The sequence below is a fragment of the Trachymyrmex septentrionalis genome, unplaced genomic scaffold, assembly GCF_001594115.1.
Source record: "Trachymyrmex septentrionalis isolate Tsep2-gDNA-1 unplaced genomic scaffold, Tsep1.0 scaffold97, whole genome shotgun sequence".
Taxonomy (NCBI): Eukaryota; Metazoa; Arthropoda; class Insecta; order Hymenoptera; family Formicidae; genus Trachymyrmex; species Trachymyrmex septentrionalis.
The window spans coordinates 255,976-271,084 of NW_017306160.1; the positions used below are offsets into that span (position 1 = coordinate 255,976).

Here is a 15,109-nt window from a genome sequence, read left to right on the forward strand (position 1 = left end):
ACGAGCGCAAATGAACGAATTATAACAACGACAAATTGTCGTAATTATTACAATAATGAATTATCAATCAAAAGCAAACACGTGCTTTTGAATATAATTGAAAGATGAGTCTTTCGATTATTGCCTCTCCATTATCTCATTTTCACGCGATCAGTTAACAAGGATCAAAATAAATGATCGTCGGATACATACTATAGCAGACAAGAAATGTGAATAAAACGTAAGCATTAAGCGAATGGGTCAATCACAGATTGAGAAAATATAATAATGTAAGCAATAGTAAATAAAAAAATTGCTTACTGTATAGAAAAAAAATCAATTTAACTAAATGATCTGAAAATAATTTTATTGAACCATATAACTGTGTAGAACGCTCAAATTGGTTGCTAGAATGTTAAATTTTTTTGCATTATGCATTGGGTTTTCTACAAATTATTCTTATGGTACAATAAAATTATTTTTAGACCTGTATCTAATTGAATTTATAGAAAAATTATTTTTTCTGCGTGTTTACGGAAATTTGTGCACGGAAGTTAAATCCACTTGTTGCGGAAGTTCCGCGTGGCACAGCACACAATTAGAAGAGCACACAATTCGGATTTCCACGCTCACCTTGCAGCTGCTCAGTCGTGTCTAATCCTATGTCTCATTTCCGAGCCACCACAGCACAATTCGCCCCGGCAATCCGTAATACTTTCTCCGATGGCGAATTAAAACCAAAGAGAAACTTTAGCAAATCGGAGAAATAAATAAATCGGCGCGGCGATTTCCTGCCGAAAACACGGACGAGAGCGACACTCTTCGATCGAAATTTCGAAACGACCGAGGTAAAAGTTCACGGACTTGATATTCAATTCTACGCGGCACTCCGAGAGAAAAGGATAAAAAGAAAAGAGAAAAGATTCGCACGAGATCACAGAATTCGCGCGCGATAGCGAGACGACGAGGTCAGACGGGTCAGATGGGACGTTGCACGTGACGCATTTTTGGATGCGCCGATTTTTCGCGCGTTCGTTGCACGAGGGACGTTGTTCGGGGACGACGATCGGATAGAGTGCTCCGAGACAAATGCAAGTACGATCGGACGTCGGCCGTGTCAAAAATCCCGCTCGCTAGCCGGGGGGGAAAAAGAAAAAAAAAAGAGCCACTCGACCAGGTATTTTCCCTTTCGCCAGAATGCGGGACCACCACCACGCGATTGCCACCATCCGCCACCGTCACCACCACCACCATCGTTACCGGTCGCAATTGCCACCGCCGCTGCCGTTGCCTATCACCATTGCAATCGCCATCACTACCGTTACTGTCGCCAATGTGAAAAATAAATCGAATGACCAGGACAACGATAGACGAACGATCATAAAAGTGAACGGACAGGACGATCCTCCGCAGTAACGATCTTGAATCTTTGAGAAAACATGAACGATCCTAGACAGGTATAATATGTCCTAAAGACGTCATTACAAAGCCGCAGAATACAAATTGACAGCAACATTACATCAATATTATAATTTTCTACTCAATAATATAAATATAATGTAACACGTGTTGTACATAACAGTTATATTATTGAGTAGCAAATTATAATATTGATGTAATGTTATTATTAGTTTGTATTTTGCGGGAAGTTTTTTAAATTTGTTTAAAAGATATCTTATAGCAAATTTGATTGGACGCACTAGTGCCTACTAATGCATATTAAAGTTATTGTACACTAGAGGCTTATTACGGTTCTTGAAACGAGGTGAAAATTACGAAAGTGATCGAATTTACTAGAATATTTCTAACTTTATTGGTTAACACCTAATAAGTTTGCTCATTTTTGTAATTTTCACTTCGTCTGAAGAACTGTAATAATCCCTCTGATTTAATCTGTATAAAAGTAAACTGCAGCCAATATTTCGAATTGGTATAAAATACAAATTTTATTTAACATTACATAAAATATTTTGAGGATTTCACGGTTTAATCTGTTTTTATATTTACATTAAATACACATTTCTACTTATGTGATTTTAATGTGCATTAGTGCGCATATACTGAGTGCATTCAATGACTATTATTGACGTCTTTAAAATATCTTATGTCTCGATCTTGGACATGTATGCTGTCTGGAATCGGTCGTCGTGCGAATTTAGAATTATAGAGCAAAACTAAAATGTTCCTCCAAATTGAGTTTATTCGGTGGAAACAAATTGTTCCTACTAGTTGTTAAAATCATTTGTCTCTAGCAACAATGGGTAACAAATGGGTAACAAATTCCCGAATATTCCTTTGATGTGTGAATACACACCTTAATAGATACAAGAACTTATTTTGATACTATAAGACAATAATTATTTTTGTCAGATCAATCGTTAACTGATCTTTCTTTACTTTCTGCATGAGTACCGCATAATAAGATCCACTGAACTCCTTTTTCCGCACTCATTGCTGCTATAATTATTGTCGATTGACCGATAAATTCGTGTATCGATATTTTAAACTATAAATAATGCAAAGATCCTGAATAAATTTTTGCCCGCAGATCGAAGTTGATTCTTCGTGCATGAAATGAAACAGAATCGCTTAACGCAAATATGGCCTTGAATCATTTTTCATGAGATAAACGTATTAATTCCCAAATGCATGGGGTTTCATAATGGAAAGCATCGTTTCGATGCAGTCGGAGAGTAGAAGAAAAGAAGTCTGTAGCTACGAATTAAAGAGAAAGGATCTCTCAAGGAGTTATGAAGTAAAATGAAATGAAGGTCGAAATAAATTCTTTTTTATATAAATGAATTCTTTTCAAAATCTCTCTCTTATTCGATTTAAATTATTTACTTAAGTTTACATTTGTTGTTAACAATAAAACTGATTATTAAAATAAAATTCAAAAATATTTTGATATAAATTTCTTTAGTAATAATATTTTTGCAAAATTTTAAATCATAATTACATTTTTAGCAATCATGCCAATTAATAAATATAAATAAGAAAAAGATATATATTATAATTTTTTGAGTATTTTTTTTTTAAATAATGTTAAATTTCTCAGCTGTCAAAAACCACTGCAATGATATTTAACAACTGAAAAATTATACATTATTACAGGAATTGTTTTACATTTCTATTGTGCTGTATCGGACAGTGTGTTGGTGTTTTACTTTACCGTATATTTTATAAGTTTTATGATTACAAAATTATTATGTTTTTAAAAAAAAAACTAAAAATAAAATTGTATTTAAAAGAATACTACAAAAATAAAGCAATTTGTTTATTGCACGTAATTATTGCTCACCTCTAACAGAATATGGCGTTTCGAGATAGACCCGAGCCTTTTTACAAATTATTACATACAGTTATCATAAAAATATATAGTTTTTTATTTAATCGATTCAAATCGTATATTTTAACAATTTTAATGCGAGAAAAGTAAATTTACAATTATTGATCAACTCTTCAATTTTGTTTATACAATATAAAATAAATAATAATTAATTTTATATCGTGACGTATATAAATATTAATTGTTAATGTACAACAGATAACACTCGAAAATATTTAGAATAAGAAATATATAGTTAAATTCTTATTTCATTAAAAATAATAGTAATATTAAGCAAGGAATATAATTTAGAATAATATTTATATCGTAAATCATAAATATGAATATTGTATTTTGTAATTAATGATGTGAAATGACAGAATAAAATCAGCTGTTTATATCCTGGCATCAGCCTTGAACTTTTTTCGACATGCAATCGTCCGAATGTGAAATGTTAAATCGAGGTATATGCATGAAATAGAAATTATTAATAGATTCACAAATTACGTTTATAAAAAGAAGTGCCTACAATAAATAATTAATTATGTATTAATTATTTATTGTAGGCACTTCTTTTTATATTCAATTATTCGGACAGAGAGCAAACAAGTAATGTCGAAATAAGCAATGGTCTAAGAAATAATAATAAATATAAATAATTCGTATAACAAGATTTAATTTCAAGGATATCTGGATATATGTTCAAGGATTGAGATGCCTACATACAAACTGAGACATTATAAAATATATTCAATGTAATTAATTCACTTAAATTTGATTAATAAAATTAAATACTAATTCATTAAATATTTGTAGAAGGATGTAATGAAATATTGGCATTTCTCCTTACAGAAATTTAATTCTGAAAAGTAGTAATTAAAATTATTTATTTTGAGCATTAAAATCACTAATAAGTGATTTTAATAACTAATTAATCATTATATATAATTGCCAGTGTTAAATTTCTTTTTTTTCCTTAAACTATTATAATATTCTCAGAATATATAATCCTTAGGTTAAGTTATTTTAGGTTAAGTTATTTTATCGAAATAACATGCTTTTTAATATTATTTTGTATAACATTTTTTATAAAAAGATATTTTTTTCTTATTTTAGAAAAATGTGTTTTTATAAAATATCCCGATAAAAACTTTTTCATGCATAAATATGTATAAACATACATAATTTTATATGAAATATGTCCATTATGTTCATACATCTTTCCTTCTTTTGTAAAATTACTTTTTAGTGTAATAAAAATAACAATAGAGTAATGTGAAAACGTTAAAAATAATTAAAAGGATAATTTTCACTATTTATTTAAAAAAAAGTTTGAAGAAATGTAAAAAAGTTACTCATGTATAATTATATATAAAATTATGCATAATTGTGTATGAGCAATTTTTCCAAACTTGTTTTTTTCTAAAACGAACAATGCGAAAATTTGTCCCTTTAATTATTTTTTATGTTTTTACATTACTATTGTTATTTCTATTACATTAAAAAATAATTTCTATTACATTTAAAAAATACAAAAAAAAAGGGATGTATAAATATGTATGAACATATTTCATATATTATTATTTCATATATTATTATATGTATTATATTATGAATATTTAGATATAATGTTTATACATATTTATACATATTAATGTATAAAGTTGTTTACCGAATATGTTGCAAATTTTTAGCAAATCTTAAATTTATATGTAATTAAAGTAGTAAACTATTGACTAACATAAGGCGTAATCATTTTCTCTAAAGATAAGATCGATGCGTATGGATTTCTCTAACAATATGATGCGATATGTTGCTCATGTCTATTCATTTAAAATTTTTATTTGATGAAGTATTTCTCGCATACTCTATAAATATATTCTCACATGTATAACTGTGGTTATAAAAATTAAATAAGAGTTTCGCAACATCAAAGAAGAAAGTTTTAAAAAAATGAATTTTTTCTGCTTATTTCAAATATCTCCTTACGATACAAATAAAATAGATTAGAAAAATATTATTCATAAAGAAGAGAAAGAAAAAAAAGTCTATAGAAAGTATGACTAAGGCTAAAAGGCTTATATTAATTGATTTGAACACCATCACAATGAGACAAATATGTACAGTTAATATATAGGTAATTAAATATAAAATTGTATGATAAAAACTGATAGAAAATTGTGCAGCACATCACGACACATCGCTTTCTCTTTGACATTCATGCAAAGAAGTGGATCATTATAGGAAGGTCGATAACGCATGATTGATACTCTATTGAAAGTCGGTTAAAACACGGAGAAAATGACACGCGCGATCCAATTACTTTCGCGATGTGCCTGTTCGCGTTAATATTGTATATTACGACAATGCGAAGTATAACTTCGCTTCTATTTGAAAACGCGACTGTTAAAGGAAGTGAAAAGTCGAACGATTTCTCGATACTTCGACTCATCGGTAATGGTCTCTCTTTATATTCATTCAGATCAAAGCGAAAGCGCGAATTCTTCGTAGGACAATAGCAAAACATTCATTAAAATACAAAGGAATTGAGATTAGAGTCAAGATGACTTTTCAATCGAGGAAGAATACATTCTTTTCTGTCTCATACAAAAAGGGACAACCACCTTATCGACATAGTTTTACGCAATCTCTTTTCATTCAGCGTCAAAAATAATTTTGAATTTTTTTCTTTTTCAAATGAGAATTAATTCATCAAATTCCATAAGACCCTTAGGCGCTTTTTCGTTTTAACTAAATCTTTGGAACTCCTAATCAAAATTTTTAAACTGTGTAAATGATATTTATTACAGGTAAAAAGAATTGCTCTTTTTGAAAATTTAATCAGTGATGGGATGGAATGTCTGGAAAAAAAAATAAAAGTGGAAATAAAAAGTGAGTATCTTTATTTATTAATAAAACTAAATTAATATTTAACTAATAAAACATATTTGTTATTTAAAATAATCTATAATTTTCGATATTATTATATAAATAATCTTTAATAAATATTTATTATAGATAAATTATTATTTAAGTGATCTATAATAATTATATCGATATATAATATTTTTATATAAAAAGGTATAGATAAAAATTATTTGTTAGTTGAATATTTAGTCAATAAAAAAATAGCTATGGATCATTTTACTCTTATTTTTACTTTTACTTTCAACAACAAATCAATTTTCAATCCCGCTTTTTCTCAATAAGCCGTTTCTTTTTTTCCGGGTTTTCTTTTTTTTTGAACATACATTCGTTTTATCTAGAATACGTGTGAGGTGTAAAGCAGGAACGCGGATCAAACCGGAACCGGAACCGGAACTCATAATTGTGTTCCAACTTTCTTTAGTTACAAAAATTGTAAATATTGAAATTATTATTGTATTGAAATTCGTCAAAGTTTATAATATATTGGAATTATAACATCAATAAAACTAGTTTTGTTTTACGATCTTTTTACTTTTTTTCGAAAATTTTAATATATAATTATTATAATTTAAACAATATTAAGAATCTTTATTTTAGACCGCATATATGTGAGAAACACAATCAAACTAGAAAAGTGTCTATTACGATCGAAGCTGGATCTTCATTGCTTTAAAATAATTCAAATATAGTGTATATTATTATAGTAATTCTTTGAATTACTATAATAATATACACTATATTTGTACTTGCATATATACTATATTTATTATTATATTTTATTTTTTTATGTTATTCTCTTTATAAGATTTATTATTGTTAATATTATTATAAAATTTAACAAACACGGGAATTTTTTACGAGTCCGAATTCATCAAGTATTTAAAGAAAGTAAAATACAGAGAAATTAATATTATTTCGAATATATTTATATTGTTTTTTTATTTTTATACAGAGTATTTCCTATATATATGATTTGGTCATTTAGAATATTTCTATTGTTTTTAATGATATGAAAAAATATCATAAGAAAAATATCTCTTGTAAATATGTTATTTATTTTTTGCTAATTATAAATACTTTCATATTTTTATGCACAAAATAATAAAATGAATTAATGTAAAGATAACACATATAGTATTTATTTTTCAAAAAATAAATGAGTTTACAAGATATTTTATATTTTGTGTCGATGCACGTATGTCAAAATAAGATATAAAATATCTCCATATTCTCAATTATGTGATTTTTACTAAACAATTTTTTTTCTTATATAGCTAGAATAAAATGTAAGGATAAAAAGTAAAAGGAAAAATGAAAAATATAATATTGTAGAAAAATCGTAATCATAAACTGAAAAGACTCGTTACAAATGGTTCCTGTTTTCTTCACATTGATTAAAAAACCGAAACTGGAATAGTTTTTCTTACTCCATTTTTTAAATTCAACCATAACCGTAAGGAAAATATTCTTTCGGACTGAGTCCCTGGTGTGAGGGTCTTGAGAAACACAGTTAGAGAGCGTATAAAGCGTAACGTCACTCGATGACAGTATATGGACTGGTATACGTGTTTGGAGCAGTTGAAACAGCTGGCCATGCGGTCATTGCGATGACTAAACGTGTGTTGCGTCGTGCCGGATCATCGCGTAATGTAACATAATCGGCGTGTTTAGCCAACAGCGATCACGATGATCATCGCTTGAAACGCGCGATCATTCTCAAGGCGGCGACAGTTGTTACAATGCATTGATGCATTGTTGTGCGAGTTGGCGTGAATACCTGATGAGAGATACATATCGATAATGTTCGATAGGCTGGACATTTTTAGGCTAGAATTGTGCCTTGTTTAAAACGAGGTAAATAACATTTGTATTATCAGAAAATGAGATAAGCATGCATTATCACGTATGTGTACGTGGCTATTTCTTTCGAAAGAAACACCATTACGCAAGTAACTTCAAGGAAAAAGAGTTGTTTTGTTTATTTTTGGTATTTTCTTCTTATCTGGTATTTTTACAATATACGACTGATATCTAGTATTTTATCAATACACTTAAGATACTATCTTTTTTTATATCAATCTTCAATTGAACAAAGCTATTTTCAATTTCTCCTATCTTACTCTGGTAACTTGATAATCAAGACCATATTTAATACTTTTACATTACCTACTGTGCGTCTTTAATGAGGTAGATGTGTTTACATTTAATTCCATCGTAAGATATAAAAATTTTACAGAAATCTTGCCAAAGATGTCCATCGAATTGGTTGAGATTGCTTCTCAAGGGATAACCCGTGCGATGTCACAAGATTCTGAGTATGATGACGCTTTAGAAGTACCTGATTCATTAGAAATAACAGTTGATGAAAATGGCGAAACAATACGAATTTGTAAGGAAGACACGGAATGCATAGATAATAAAGGTATGAATTTGTATTCTACGTAACGTGTCTTGCATATTTCCTAACAGCCTTTTGTTTGGTTTTGACCTTAATATTGTTTTTTTTCTGTTAACAGTGGTTTTATATATATTTACTCTTATAATTTATGTATTATAAAAGAATATACACTTTTAATTTATACTCATACTTTTATTTTATATAAATCTGTTCTTTTAGCTAAACTTCTTGTATAGCTTACTTCTTGTCTCTTTTTCTGTGTGAAAAGAAAGAGGAAAGATGAACCTTGCAAGAAGTGCTCAGCTAAAAAGAACAGGTTTATGGTTTCCAATTTTATATTATGTTTTTTTCCCCTATATTGGTAGAAACTCCTGGTGTAATACCTTTCACCGTTATACACAATACATCGACAAAGTTCAAAAGTCAAACTCGCAATGTATTTATTCCTGGTAAAGAAGTGCACGTAAAAATCATAGATAACGAACGTAGTGTGACCACGCATCCTTTGAATCCAAATCTGTATACCATAGAATTTAGACATGGACCTTTCGTTTGGACTATTAAAAAGCGATACAAACATATTCAATACCTGCATAATCAATTGAAAATATATCTTGTTAGTTTGAACATACCTTTCCCTACAAAAAGCCATAGGGAGAGGAGGAACAGTCTGAGAAGTTATAGAACTGCGGATGAGAAAAAGGGCAGAAGAAATGCTTTACCAAGGTATAAAAATTATACATTATGGTTTGTATTCACAATAAGAAAATTAGATAAATATAATCAGAATCATTTTTATAGATTTCCTAATAAACCCGACATTCTAGTGCCTTATGAGCAATTAAATCGTAGAAGAAAGGAACTAGAGGATTATCTAAGCAATTTACTCAACATAGAAATTTACAGACGTCATTCTGAAACTGTAAGTAAATTTTTTACTAATAACACAATTGATTGATCTAAAGAGGTATGTCATCATCATTTATTTACAGATCAATTTTTTGGATATATCACATTTGTCTTTTGTGGCTGACTTAGGGATGAAAGGAAAAGAAGGTACAATTTTGAAACGGACTGGATCAGGTGCTAAAACGAGATGTAATTTTCTTGGCTTATTTAAATGTGGACACTGCATCAAGTGCAATTATCTCTGCACCTCTCTTTGTGGCAAGTGGCAGAAGAGGCACCTTGTTGTTAAAGAAACCTTCGTTGCGTATCTTAATCCTCAAAATGGAAGAATAAAATCTGTTATTTTGATGGATAATGGTTTTGGGATCAGTCTTGGAGTATATGCTACGGGTTCACGAAGCGGTATGCAAATTACTAATCTCAGCAGACATATAGTTATCAAGTGTTGGACAAAACGAAAAGCTAAGGAATGGATGGAATTTATACAAGAAGTTAGTAATAGAGAAGGTAAGATTTTTCTCGGAAACATAATGTATATGTCTCTGTTCTATACCTAATTGATTAAATTTTGGTGCACACACACACGCACACACACAGGTAAAGATTTTATACAAACGAATCCACATAACTCGTTTGCTCCATATCGTTCACCTATATCAGCGACTTGGTTCGTGGATGGAGCCGATTATATGTCTGCTGTGGCTGATGCATTGGAAAATGCCAAGGAAGAAATTTTTATCGCAGATTGGTGGCTTTCACCAGAAATTTACATGAAAAGACCAATGTCTAATGGAGATTATTGGCGACTGGATAAAATTTTGCAAAGAAAAGCAGTGAGTATAGTTATGATTTGTTATATAGGTTAATAACATTTTTATTAAAACATACAAATGTTACAGATTTCAATTAAATGTACTGATTAATAGTAACGAGAAATTGTTATTTAAGATTGTTTAATGTATGCAAGAATGCCCTCATCTCTTATAAATATTTTCTACAGCTTCAAGGTGTTAAAATATTTATATTAATATATAAAGAAATTGAAGTCGCTTTAGGCATAAATAGTTACTATAGCAAACAGAGACTTGTGGAACAATGTCCTGAAAATATAAAAGTATTGAGACATCCAGATCATGCAAGGGCAGGTGTATTTCTTTGGGCTCATCATGAAAAGATCGTAGTTATTGATCAATCTTTAGCATTTCTCGGTGGCATTGATTTATGTTATGGCAGATGGGATAACAACGAACACAGATTGACAGATTTAGGTAAATGTCGTATGAATTTTTTAGTCATTTTTTAGTTCATTTTTTATCAACTAATAGTGTTAATTATAGAATCCATTCATCAATCGAGTATTTATATTCCCTCAAGAGACAAGTTAACTAATACTAGCAGTAAAAAGGTATTGGGTTGTACAAAAACACATGTGCTATTATCATTAGCAATAGCAACGAACACTATTGCTATGGCTACCACGAGATCCATGCCTTTACTGTAAGTAGTATTTAATTAATGTTAAATATGAACTAAAATTAAAAACGTAAACATGTTTCATATTTAAAGACCGATGATGGATGAAAAAACACAAAAGGATTTAATGTTATCAACATTGTCAACGGATAATTCACTTTTTATGCTGCAAGAAAAGGGAGACAGTGTTAAGTGTAATACACCTGAAATGCAAAGGAAGAATTTGTTCGATGTCGCCAAAACAACCGTCGATAAAATGAAGAACACCGTGAGAGTGAAAAGACAGGAATTAATTAACATGGTATACACTTCTCATGAAGCGGATACCGATGAAAGTATAGATTTATCAGTATCTGAAGATACAGTGGATTATATCTGCAGTTTACAACCCACAACAAAATTATGGCTTGGTAAAGACTACACAAACTTCATTGTCAAAGACTTTAACGATCTTGAGAGGCCCTATCAGGATCTGGTAGATAGAACTACTACTCCTAGAATGCCATGGCACGATATAGGAGTTTTAGTGCAAAATGCTGCCGCTAGAGACGTGGCTCGACATTTTATACAACGTTGGAATGCCGTCAAAGTATACATAACATTTTTTATTACATATGTATTTCAAATTCAAATACTCAAGCAGAATGCTGAAAACTGATATTTGTTGTAGCTAGAAAAAGCAAATCTCAATTCATGTTATCCTTACTTATTACCGAAATCATACAAAGACTGCAAGAGCTATGCTCCGTTTATTAAAGAGGCAAACAAGTATAACGTCAAGTGTCAAATACTGCGTTCGGTAAGTTCTTGGTCGGCTGGCTTTCTCGATCCAGAAACTGTAGAGCAGAGCATACAAGAAGCTTATATCCAGGCGATTAGTGAAGCGGAAAGGTAAGATTTTGTACATATATTCCACAATTCCATATAACATTTTGCTAACTTGAATAAATGTGTAGGTATATATACATAGAAAATCAATTTTTTATAACACTTGCCTCCATGGACAAAGGTGGCGTAAAGAATCAAATTGGTGAGACATTATTGAAAAGAATCCTGAGAGCGCACAGGGAAGGCGCGGTGTTCAGAGTATTTGTCGTAATGCCGTTGTTGCCGGGTTTTGAAGGAGAAGTTGGAGGACCAAGCGGCACGGCATTACGAGCGATAACTCATTGGAATTATAATTCTATATCAAGGTATTGTATCATTCTACTAAATATAAATTGAGAGAAAAGCGGTACACATAAATTTCTTTCTTATATGAAATAACAGGGGAAAGGATGCTATTCTAAATCAGTTGTTGGAGGCAGGTGTAAAAGATCCCAGCGAATATATCACATTCCATGGCTTGAGAACTCATTCTATGTTAAATGGTACAATGGTAACGGAACTTATCTATGTTCATAGTAAGCTAATGATAGTAGATGACAACACAGTAATCTGTGGGTCAGCTAATGTAAATGATAGAAGTATGATTGCTACAAGGGATAGCGAAATAGCCGTAATAATTCACGTGAGTATATCATATCATATGTGGTGTAAATTATGCCTATATCTTTAATATAAATAGATTTTAATATATAATAAAAATTTTTTGTTACTGTACAAAAGATTTATTATAACTTTGTTAATAACTTCAAATAAATATATAGTATGATTTTTTTATATAAAGACATTATATAAAGATATTATATTTTTTACCAATATAATATGAATAATAATTAATCAGATAGACAATTCACTTCTATCAGTGATGAATGCATTTTAAATAATAACTACTGTTTAAAATTTAAATAATTTTATTTTTTTTTAACAATGATATAAATATATTATTTTTATACATGTATATAAGAACATTGATAATATTTTAAACTTATTTTATTTTATATAAAATTATACATACATAAACATAAATTTAAAAAAAAAACGTTGAAATTTATAATTTGTATATTACATTATATTTTGTCTTATTTATATTGTATTGCTTTATATTATATTAGTTTATAAAACAAGTCCCTGATTTTATCATTATTCTGTGTTTTTTTATCAACTTAATCAATACTATAATAAAACAGGACCAGGAGTTTGAGGATGGACGTATGAATGATATACCTTTTCCTTGTGGTAAATTTGCTTCTTCTTTGAGAAAACAATTATTCCGCGAACATCTAGGAGTATTGAATACGAAAGAAAACATCGAAATCGATGACATCGTTATAAGATCATTTTACAAGGATATGTGGTGCGCTAGAAGCAAACAAAATACGGAGATATATGAAGAAGTATTTCACTGTATTCCCACCGATAAAGTAGTCAATTTCGCTATATTGAAACAATATCAAGAAAAAGTATCTCTCTCTATATCTGATCCATTATTAGCGCAAGAAATGGTGGAGAATATAAAGGTAAATATCAAGCATTTTAAATGCTTGTGTGTGTGTGTGTGTGTGTGTGTGTGTGCCTAAATTTATTGTTTAATCGCATCAAACATGTATTTTTTTCAGGGACACTTGGTCGATTTGCCACTAAATTTCTTATGCAATGAAGATTTAAAACCTGCTGCTGGAACAGTAGAAGGAATGATGCCAACTGCGTTGTGGATATAAGTTCTGACGAATAAATGTTTTTGAAAATTTATTGCAATTCTCGGCGCAAATTAATAATAAAAATTTCTAATAATTTGTTTTACAACGCAAACAGAGTATGTAAAAGGTGATTTTAATGTTTTAATTCTATATTAAACGGCTTTTATATTATGATGATCAAAAAAATGGCTAAGTGGATCTTTTTATCACTATGATGTATATCGTATAGATATTCAAATTTCTGTTTATTTGTATATTTAATATTGCCTCTTATAATAAGGCTGATCGGATTTTCATCGACATGCGATTTAAGTTAATCTATTTTAAATTAGTCTAATTTAAAATATAAGTACATTTACTTTAGATTAATAATACTTAACAATACTTAATACCTCAATTAACGTTTTTCTTAAAAATAAAGAGTATTATAGTATAACGAAGATTAATTATATATTATTTTTATTTGAACTTAACTTTTTAAAAATAAGTAAATAAGTTATAACTATTTGTTGTTCTTCAAATATAGTTTATTTTGTTTAAATGTAATAGGCATTATTACTTAATAAGTATTGCATCTCTAAAGTTCAATATATTTAATTATCTAACAAAATATAATTAAAACTTGTTATTGGTTATATAACTAATGATTCAAAATCTTTTTATATAATTATAAGTAAATAAAATCTATTTAAAAAATTATATTTCTAAAGAAGATGCAAATACTTCGGGTAATACTAAAATCTTCTATATAAAATCTTTACATATTTAATTATCTACAATTTAAGATTTAATGTGTACCTGTATTTTTCAACGGAGAAAGGATCTTCATAAAAAATTGAAAACAGCTCACAATAATTGAATATTGCAGTAGAAGATAATTGTATTTTATGTAACAGGAGATCTTAGTGTAAACATGTTGTAGAAAGTTATTAATATAAACTAGATTACATTCCATCTGTTTGATGCAGCTAATATTTAATATACAATACAAAAGTGTAATTTGAGATTAATGAGAGATAAAATGAGACATTATGTATAACAAGTATGTTAACTTATTATAATTACGAATTGTGCCTGTTTTATTAGATTAAAATTTTATTTAAAAATGTTTTTAGAATGCCATCAATATAACAAAACGGTATAATAATAATAGTAGTAATAATAATCACGATAAAAGTTTTATTGATTTAATAAATAAAGCATAACAAAATGTGCAGTCAAATGCATTAATCGATTCATTGCAAATACACAGATGAGTTTTGAGAAATATATATAAACAAGAAAAAAAATAAAATTATTAATTCTTTATATATAATATACAAAATTGCATTTTATAGTACATGTAACTTCGAATTTTTTTGTATTGAATTTAATACATTAACTATTTTGAATTGTCAATATTAAGATAAAACATATATGAGTTTGGAAATTTTAAAAAGAACAATAGCACAAATAATGTATAAGTTATTTATACATTTCAGGTAAAAAAATTTTTCATATAAAAATATATAT

At 28.9% G+C, this 15,109-nt stretch overlaps 2 protein-coding genes across 7 annotated transcripts in view; one reads left to right on the forward strand and one right to left on the reverse strand.

The window, feature by feature from the left end:
- LOC108756267 (mucin-17-like) overlaps positions 1 to 1,300 on the reverse strand; it is a 37,373-nt gene extending 36,073 nt beyond the window's left edge. For 4 of the 5 annotated variants that reach the window (XM_018499930.1, XM_018499929.1, XM_018499926.1 and 1 more), the window contains exon 1: positions 1,240 to 1,300. In XM_018499930.1, coding sequence (XP_018355432.1) covers positions 1,240 to 1,292 — 53 coding nt within the window. In that variant the 5' untranslated portion in view covers positions 1,293 to 1,300. Of the gene's footprint in view, positions 1 to 612; positions 1,057 to 1,239 lie in introns of those variants that run through there. The other variant, XM_018499927.1, reaches the window with a different exon arrangement.
- A 6,464-nt stretch (positions 1,301 to 7,764) lies between these two features.
- LOC108756174 (phospholipase D2) lies at positions 7,765 to 13,689 on the forward strand. 2 transcript variants are annotated; one of them, XM_018499780.1, is made up of 14 exons: positions 7,765 to 8,089; positions 8,472 to 8,657; positions 8,999 to 9,359; positions 9,435 to 9,555; positions 9,626 to 10,049; positions 10,140 to 10,375; positions 10,543 to 10,810; positions 10,880 to 11,039; positions 11,109 to 11,604; positions 11,686 to 11,906; positions 11,972 to 12,208; positions 12,285 to 12,525; positions 13,088 to 13,417; positions 13,517 to 13,689. In XM_018499780.1, exons 2-14 carry the CDS (start codon positions 8,486 to 8,488, stop codon positions 13,616 to 13,618), a joined length of 3,369 nt encoding a protein of 1,122 aa, XP_018355282.1. In that variant the 5' UTR covers positions 7,765 to 8,089; positions 8,472 to 8,485; the 3' UTR covers positions 13,619 to 13,689. The 2 variants fall into 2 exon arrangements, with proteins under 2 accessions (XP_018355282.1, XP_018355284.1); XM_018499782.1 differs by having other exon boundaries at positions 9,164 to 9,359.
- The last annotated feature ends 1,420 nt before the right edge of the window (positions 13,690 to 15,109 follow it).